At 37.2% G+C, this 9,180-nt stretch overlaps 1 protein-coding gene across 1 annotated transcript; it reads right to left on the bottom strand.

The window, feature by feature from the left end:
• Positions 1 to 827: 827 nt before the first annotated feature.
• hpxa (hemopexin a) lies at positions 828 to 7,244 on the bottom strand. The gene is made up of 9 exons (XM_017421081.3): positions 7,131 to 7,244; positions 6,082 to 6,221; positions 5,740 to 5,897; positions 5,278 to 5,431; positions 4,835 to 5,047; positions 4,452 to 4,547; positions 3,298 to 3,425; positions 3,038 to 3,185; positions 828 to 1,372 (listed from the first exon to the last, which is right to left on the bottom strand). Exons 1-9 carry the CDS (start codon positions 7,178 to 7,180, stop codon positions 1,143 to 1,145), a joined length of 1,317 nt encoding a protein of 438 aa, XP_017276570.1. The 5' UTR covers positions 7,181 to 7,244; the 3' UTR covers positions 828 to 1,142.
• Between the last annotated feature and the right edge of the window lie 1,936 nt (positions 7,245 to 9,180).

The raw sequence follows: 9,180 nt of genomic DNA, 5'->3' as shown, positions 1-9,180 counted from the left end.
TGCTGCCTAAAATTTCTGTTTATATGGTCAGTTTTACATGATTAGTTTAAATCCTTATTTTTGAATCCTAAATTTAATTAAAATTAAGACCCACTGATGCATTTTTAAAATTGTAGCCTTTGACTGGTGTGTTATCCTTTAAAACCACTGATTCTTATTATTTTGTGCAAACAGTAAACAGATATTTTGGTTCTCAGGTTTATATCTGTCGGCCAAATGTTGTGTTCCTGCTGGACGGAACAGGTTTGTTGGAGTCCAAATGAAAAAGCTCTGATGTTCTCCTCATTTCATTTCATTAATCCACAATGTGGGCAAATCGCTTTCTCTGTGTCTGCTTGCAGGAATAATTAATCACAGAAGGAGGAGCAGCGGAAGCTCACAGTGGTTTAAAGATGTGCAACTTTTGCACCCTCTCCTGGTGAAAGCCTAAATGGTGTTTAAATGGCTTAAATTCTTCAGACGTAGACAACGGCACACAAACCCTGGTTAAAGACATGAAATGTTTCTACGAAAAAAAAATACCTTCATTTACCAACTAATGATTAAGGCTCTGGGGAGCGCAGCTCATTGACAGTAAATAAATAAGCAAATAAATGAATAATATGTAATTAATTATAGTTATACAGGAAAACCCATAGAAAAGATCTGTAACTTTAGTGGGCACGACAGAACAGAAAAGGTTTAAAAACACAGAATCTGGCTTTACAATTGTTTCTCTGTTATCTCCATGGTAAAGCACTAAATAATTACAAAGAATTAGCACAAGAAATAGCACAAAATAATCTTCTAAGTGTCTGATTTTTCCCTAAAAATGAGTCACTATGATATTAGTTGCCACATGCCTTTATTCACAACAACACTGTTCAAAATAATTCAGAAAAAAACATGTTAATACTGCTGAACACTATGCATAGAGGACCACAGAGTGTAAGTAAAAATAAGAAAAAGGAGATAACACATGCAGAGGTTTACTTTTGAGGTAAGATGAAGGGATTGCGAGTTGCATGAAGCATCATGCGTCAGAGCACACAGTCGCCAAGTGGCCTCCTGCCAGATGTTTTTGGTGCTGTTTGTTTTTCCGAGTCTTCCTGTGTTGTTTGTGACGCTCTGCGCCATCCGTTCAGTCCTTTCAAAGCAGCTGCTCAGTGATCACAGCCGAGCAGCTCCCGAGACACCCTGTGCTGCCGGGGCATCATCCTGCCAGCAACGAAAATCATGGGGCTCGCAAAGCGGTAGAAGTGGTTTCCTACGACCACTGTGACTCCTTGAGGACCACACATGGCGGCGTCAACCTTCTTGAGGAGGGAGAGTGGAACCTGTGCTTTTACAACACGAGGCGTGACCGACATATCCACCTCATACATGTGTTCATCTGAGATGGTGGAGAAGAGGGGGGGGACAGGGAGGAAAACACGTGAGCACGTATGGATGTGAAACTTGAGAAAGTAAAACATTTAGGGTTTGAACCAGCTTGTTTGTTGATATAACAAAAGTATATTTAATTTATTGTAAATTAATGATTACAAAATATGAGACATTTTGACTCAATGAACTTTTTCACACTAAAAGTTATCACTTTGGAAGTTGTGTTTTAAACTTTTATACACTTTATGTTATTCTGAATCGTATACCAACAACAAACTGCAGCGATATTGATGCTGATATTGGTTTTGGGCTGATATGCACACACAAACACTTTACTTTCAGTGAAATGCTGCCATCAGGTGAAAGTTCATATGTTAACAGGCGAAAAAGGTTTAAACAAGTAGAGCATCACTATAATGGTCTAAAACTCAAAGTGGAGCTGATTTGATATACGATGAAACTTTTTTTTTTTTTTAATTTCTTATCAGAAACTGGATTATATGACAAAGTTTGATTTTTAAAATTTGATTTTGCTTAGCAAACTGAATATTTATAACTGATGACTATACACAATCTATCCAGTCAGCTTAAATGCTGGTTCTAATCAAATTAAACAGTTACCCACCTCAAAAATACTGACTGAATTGCTTTATAACTTTATAATGAGGTAACTTTATTTATGTGTAAGACCATTTACAAAAACTACAGATTTAAAGGTAAGGGGATTTTTAAGTTGAAGCTAAAGACTATGATACTGTGGGAAATTAAAGGATAAAAAATATGTTTGCTCAGTAATAACTGTACAATAATGACATCTGCTGATGATAAGCTGTTAAAATAATTTAACAGCATGTAAGTGTGATGCCCATTTGAAGTTCTAATTTTTACTTTAAATGTTATATACCAACTAATTGACAGGTTCAGTTTGTAAATGGTAAATAGCTCTCATTTAGCACATTCTAACCTCATCCAGATTCAGCAAAGCTCTGTACAGTGTGTTTTTTATTCACTCATTCATCCCCACTCATACAGCATTTATTTTACTGCCTGTTACCATGATAGGTAGTCAGTTATGTAATGGCTTGTGTGTGTGTCTGTTAGCAAAATACTTTATGAACCAGTGGATGGATTTTACTGAAACTCAGAAGGTATTTATTGAATCTACATTTACAATTGATTAACTTTTGTAGTCAACTCGATTCAAGATGGTTGCCACAGTTAACTGACGTCAACACACTCTGAGCTCTAACAGATCACATGAGGTCTTTGTCTTTGTTTACATAGGATTTTTATATTCTTACTAACACACCAATAAGGATATTTGGGGCAGTGGTGGTGGGGTGTTCGGTGTCTTGCCCAAAAACACTTCAGCATGCTGCAGGAGCCGGGGAAAAACCCAACACTCCAATGGTATGGAGTTAGAAGTAAGTCAAATGGGGTTTTCTAGTTTAACTCAATGGATTTTTACTTTTGTAATACTGCAGTATGAGTTGCACACCTGTCATGCATGCAGAATTTAATGTATTAAAGAATGGGCACAGCAGTTTCACCACTGGAGGGACTTTAGATCCATCCGCATGTGTGAAATTTATACATAAAATGCACGTTTTCAGGACAAAACAACAAGGGCTTGGTGGACTTCCTGCTACCATTTGTTGTGTGAGTTTCGTACCTTTGATAATGTGAACAATGTGATGGTCTGCGCAGACAAATGCGGCTTCAATGGGGCCCTCGATGCCCAGCTCCTCTTTCACAGGCTTGGGATAACCATCCAGGTGAGTGTGGGGCTCTCCAACTCTGTAAACATAGATTTGGTCATCCTGAGAGAGAGAGAGAGAGAGAGAGAGAGAGAGAGAGAGAGAGAGAGAAAAAAAAATTAGTGTTTTTACACTTTAAGATGACAATATGGCAGCTTCAGAATGTTTACATTACCTTGATCATGTAGAGGTGATCCTGATAAGAGAAAACAGCATCCACGTCACTGTGCAGCTCTTTGAAGGCGTTCTCGATGGTGTCAACAGTCATGTTTTTGTCGGGGTCTTCCCGAATGAAATGGTGACCTGTAAAATCGAGAGAGTCCTTGGAGAGTTGGTAAAAACTGTAAAAGAAATGTCTAAAGATGTAAAGACACCAACATCTTTAATGACATCCAAGGTAAAATAGCTGTTTTGTTGTCCTACACATGATGATTTGCAGTTTAGAAAAAACTTTTTATTCTATTTAAAAGGATATGTTTAATGATTTTCTCTAAAGCAAGGTGAATTACAAACATAATTATATAGTTTAATTCTGTACACTAATGTCAGTAACAGTAATAATCTAAATCTGAGTATCATAAGGAACCACGTGCCTTTCAATAGTCATTTTAAACATGATCTTCTTTGTATACTCACATTATTTCACCATATCACTCAGTAATTTAAAATATATCAGTTATTGTATTTCTTTACTAAAACTAGTGTACACCATACTATTTTGTTTTACTATAGTTAACATTAGTTTCTGATTAAACAGGGCTCCACCAATGAAGTTGGACCAAAGAAGAAAAAAATTTAAAAAGAAAGCAAAGCAAAAATGTAATTTTGAGTCACAATGAGCTCTACAGCTCAGATATACGTCACAGTAGAAACATCATTTAAAGTTTGAATGGGTCACAGAAAGCTGGACTTTATGTGTCTGAACTCATATTTTGACATGTCTGCTTTTTACACAATCCCAGTTTTGGTTTGATGAAGTCTAAAGATTTCACTACAGAATGTAATGAAGTCGCACTATAAACTTTCCAAAGTGTTGGCAAACAAAATCTTGTTTTTCAAATTTTACACGTCTAATGCAGTTTATACCCCAAAATGAAGGTATGTTGTTTCTCTCTGCATTTCTCTGTTTTCAACTTAACACAAACAGTTGAAAATGTGAGGAAAGCCTTGTTCAAAACACCTATCAGCATGGCTGAATGGTCTCATTACAACTCATTTGCGTGCAAACAGAAGTGTTCAAAACAACAAGATGTTCAGGGATACACCAAGTGAAGCTGCACAAAACTGTGTAAAAATCTTGTTCACGTGTGTTCTGGTGTCATTTCTCACCTCTGAAGGCATAAATGTTTCCAGCATCGTCGGATGTGATGGCATCCAGGTGAACGTGGCTGCAGCGCTCTCTTTCCAGATGGTCACTGTCGTCACCTGAACACCAATCAAACACATTAAAACTCCACTTTAATTCTGCTCAGAGGCTTGGTAGGTATTTCATCACTACTATGCAAGAAGGAGCATTCCTTGGACATTTTTTAGGGAGCATTTAAACTTGTGTCAGATTTACAGAAACATTTGTGGCAATACACAGCAGCTACAAATGTGATGCTCGAGTATAGATACAAATACATGGAACACCCTTTTGGAAAGCTGCAGGGACTTTAATGAAACAAAAGTGCACATTTCATGTAAACCAAGTGCAGAGTTATTTCACTTACTAAACTTGGGGCACCTTACGAAGTAATCACGAGTCTCTTTGGGGTATTTCCCATGGACTTCCCCGGTTTTCGGGTCGAACTTAGAGAACTTGTGCCCGTGGAAGCAGTAGTAGTGATCCAGAAACCGGAAAGCCACTGTGCAGTTGGGCATATTCTTGAACGTTTTTTCGTGTACTTTCTTGTCTTTAATATTGAAGTGGTAGATCTCGTCTTCTACGGGGAGGAAGGGGTGACATACAGTTAAGATTTCAGGCGATGACTTTTAAAGTTTTAAAGTTATTCAAGCAGTGGGAACAGCTCTAAATTAAAGCCAAATATCAAAGCTCTACCCTCAGTCATATCCAAATCAAACTCAGTCCACAGACATTATGAGACAAAACTTGTTACAAATAAAAATGCTTGTCTTGTGATCCTTCAGAAACATGCAAATTACACACACTTACCCTTGAAGAAGATAACAGAGTCTTCATCACAGTCTGGTTCGGGACATTCCACAGCAGCATCCAGGTGGTCTGGGATTCCAGGAAAGACTTCTGAGATGTCCTTGGGATAGCCTTCCTCCAGCTTGTGTTGGTAGTAAGCAAAGACTTTGTTGTCCTGCATCAAACAAGTGCAAATGCCAGATTAAACAGTAAACATGTTGTACTATCACTGCCAAAATACAGACTCTATCATACTCTTAAAGCACAAAAAAAAAGAAATTTACATGCATTTTAGGAAGTGAATTTTATTTCCTTGTTTAGTTGTCTGCCTATATTTATCATTGGAGCTCCACACTATATGTCCTTGACGATACTTTTTCCAACTGTACCATCATTGTCTTTTTGAATTGCTGTATGGCCCATCCAAATGTCTTCTTTATGCAAAACTCTGCTCTGATCAACTAACTAGTCACTGGACCTCACCAAGAAGAAGAAGATGCGGTTGTGGTGGGTGGGATCATCCTTGAAGTGCATTCGGAAAGCAGCATCTACATGGCCCAGGTGGTGATGGTCATCCAACTCAGCAAAGGACTCATTGGACAGCTCAGCTTTGCCACTGAAGCCCTTGTATAAGAACTGACCTGATAGGGAAATTCAGCAAATAATCTAAACAGGGTTGTTTTTTTGTTGTGATGCATGGCATTGACATGAATTTAAAGAGATGATCAATCAGATGAGAGAGAGCATTTAAATTTCTACTGTATTCTGACAAAATAGATCTTATGATGAGCCCTACCCACAACTTCTCATCATAAGATAGCTTACCTTTAAAAAAGTAAGGGATTCCCTCTTCATTCTCTGTTGCAGCATCCATCTCAACACCCTTACAACAATCTATCAAATTAGCTCCACCATGGTGATCCCCATGGTGTCCATGGTGATCATCTTTTTGTCCATGGTGATCTCTGACAGAAAAGGGACAATAATTTAATATCTTCTACATATTGTATACAGTTAAGCTGCTATACATTTAGTATTTTAGACGCAGTTCATGAAAGGCAGAAAAAAATGCACTTAGTTTTTTTATGGTTTGAATGTAATTATTTGTCTGTAATAACAAAGAAAACAATACGACTGTAGTTGTCCCATCATGAACTCACTTCATGACAGTTAAGAACAATAGCAATATCAACAATATCACAGATAAGGACCTGAGATTCTTCGGTCACATCAAATGCAAACTGTGTGTAAGGTAAATTTTACTGTTAACTTTAAGCTTTAAAGCATTACTTAAGGAGTCTCCAAACTACAACTGAGATTAATAATCATGCATTTACTGTTGGCTGCAAAAAGCCAGAAGTACAAGATTTTCAAATCTTCACCAAAGGTTTTTTAAACTTTTTAATCTGCAAAATACAAGTCACAGAAACTTGTGATCCGAATTATTGCTGGTTGAAGTATACAAGCTTTGCTAGTACACCATTTAAAAAGAGCCTTGTAAGCCATGAAATAATCTTTTGTGCATTTGTCCCTGTTTTAATCTCTTTGTAACAGTTAGGGATAAATGTGCTGTTTGGTATCATTTTAAAAGTTAATTTGATTTCTGTCGATCTTCTCAAGATTCCTCACTTGAAGCTTCCTTATCCATAATGGGGACCCAACCCCAGCTTTGGAAACCTATGCCTGAAATTGAAAGAGCATTAGTGACTTCATTTGATGCAATGTGCATCAAATTTAGTCACCATTGCTTGCTTGGAATACACAGCAAAAACAATTTAAGATTTGGTTTGCTGCTCCGTAGGAGTTGGAAATCACAATAAAGTTTTCAAACTTCCTAGCATTTGTTTCTTTAACTAAGAAGCAAACCCACTTACTGAGCCAGTGTTAAAGCAAAGGCCAGGCAGAGACACAGGAGCAGCTTCATGATGAGGTGTCCTCTGGTCCGGGAGACAAGAGAGCTGGGCAGAAGATACAAAGGCTACTGCTGCTGCATCTCTTTATAGTCCAGTCCAGCTCATGTGGGTGGCACCACATTGCCTACGAAATGAGGAGGTTGGATTGGTGTACGAAAGTAAAGAGTTTATCCAAGACGCCCACAGTGTTTGGTGTTCAGATTAGAGCTTCAGGGTCTATATCTCTGAAGCAGCAGAGGTTCATAGAGTTTAGAAAGCTCTGTTTTAACCATGAAAATCCAATCAATAGATGATTATCTTGTGGCTTTTAGATAACATATTGGCCATGCAAGAGCAAAGTTTGTCCTATAGATGTCATTTTCAAACTTTAAAGCATTTAGCTAAAGTTACAACCCACGTTTATGCAGCAACTATTTTAGTGATATTACCGTTTTTGCATTTTAATATCAGCAAATTTCTTAACTGGAATTTAAGACATTTGCATGTGTTCATTCATGTGTTCAGTTTTATGCATTCTAAGTTCTACTGAACATTCCATGCATTTGACGGAGCTGCAGGCAGAAACCGGTCCAGGTCTGGTCCAACTCCTGGTGGTAACCAACCAGAATTCCCCCTCCAAAATAAATAAAAACTGCTGACAGCTGCACTTTACAATGCTTACTATAAGTGTTGTGTAATGCTAGCATGGTGAACATTAACTGAGAACTGTAGATCAGCCTAGAACTGTGGAATTATAAACATTTTCCATGTGCACTACAAATAAAATAAAAAGATCTTTATTTTCAGTTTTTGGATCCTTTAAATTGCCTTAACTATATTGAGAGGTTAGCTAAACATTAGCCCACCTCTCTCTGACACCACCTAAAATTTTTAAATCTACCTTCCTGATCTGATGAAAGTAAATTTGCATAAGAAAATAAGCTATTTGTAAATTGGGCTAAAATTACGTGATGTTCCACTTAAAGCTTTTCCTGTTGGTTGGCTAACAGGAAAATGAATAGGCTATTGTGTAGCTCAGCAAAACATGGCCTCAAATGTTTAAATTCCCATCAGCACAGCTCTGAAGGCTTTTTGTAAACATTAAAAATTTCTGTGATCACCTTGTATCTTTGTCCATTTATCTTTCTGAAAATTAAATGGTCCTTTTCCTTTCACCCATTTCCTAAATCTAAGGGAGACATAACCACACAAACAAGGCGGGTTAATGTTAAACAATGTTGCTCCATGTAGGTCTGCACACACACCAGTGATTAGGGCTGGGGCTGCAACCTTGACTTTGGGGGATGACACTTTGAGTCCATCACGTCGTATTCATTCTGTTGCCAGCATGTTGAAGGTTTCTCTTTACTTTGTCCATGAAATCAGGTACAATTAATTAATAATCTAAAGACAGAACAACAAGGTAAAAAATTCCCACTTTTGATGCAAAACCGTGAGTGAAAAGGCGATTATGGTTAGAACACTGAAAGGTAAAACCACGTCTAGCTGCACTCATTTTTATTGTCCTAATTTTTTACCATGGGAACTAGATGTCAAAGTAAGCTTATTTTAACATTTTAAAATTGATACTACATTAAAGACCCTAATTCCAAATTTAGCTTGAACAGGACAATATCAGTAATAATTAATGTCTTTCTAATTTTAATGATAATAAATTTCAAAAATATATTTTTATATTATATATAAGTCAAAGTAACAATACTAATAGTAACATAAACAATAGCAATAAAGTTAGCAAAATTCTGTATTGTTATATTTTTTGTTTTTTTTTGTTTCAGACGAGTATTACAGCACAGTGAGCAGGCCTTCAACGAGCTCTATCCTGCCAAATGAAAGCTTTAGTAAGGAGTAGACATTGTTTTTAATAGAGCACATGCGTGACCATGTGATGGACAATGGAGACCTGCCTTTAAACCTGGCAGAGCTCAATGCTCTGCTTTGAACAGCTAAAGCAAACAAAAAATTGTTGAGGATGGAGACTGCTGAGAAACTGACAAAACACTTTAAGCAG

This window comes from Kryptolebias marmoratus, linkage group LG6 (genome assembly GCF_001649575.2).
Source record: "Kryptolebias marmoratus isolate JLee-2015 linkage group LG6, ASM164957v2, whole genome shotgun sequence".
NCBI lineage: Eukaryota > Metazoa > Chordata > Actinopteri > Cyprinodontiformes > Rivulidae > Kryptolebias > Kryptolebias marmoratus.
Note: the sequence above shows the minus strand (reverse complement) of the source record. Positions and strands in the feature narration are given on the sequence as shown.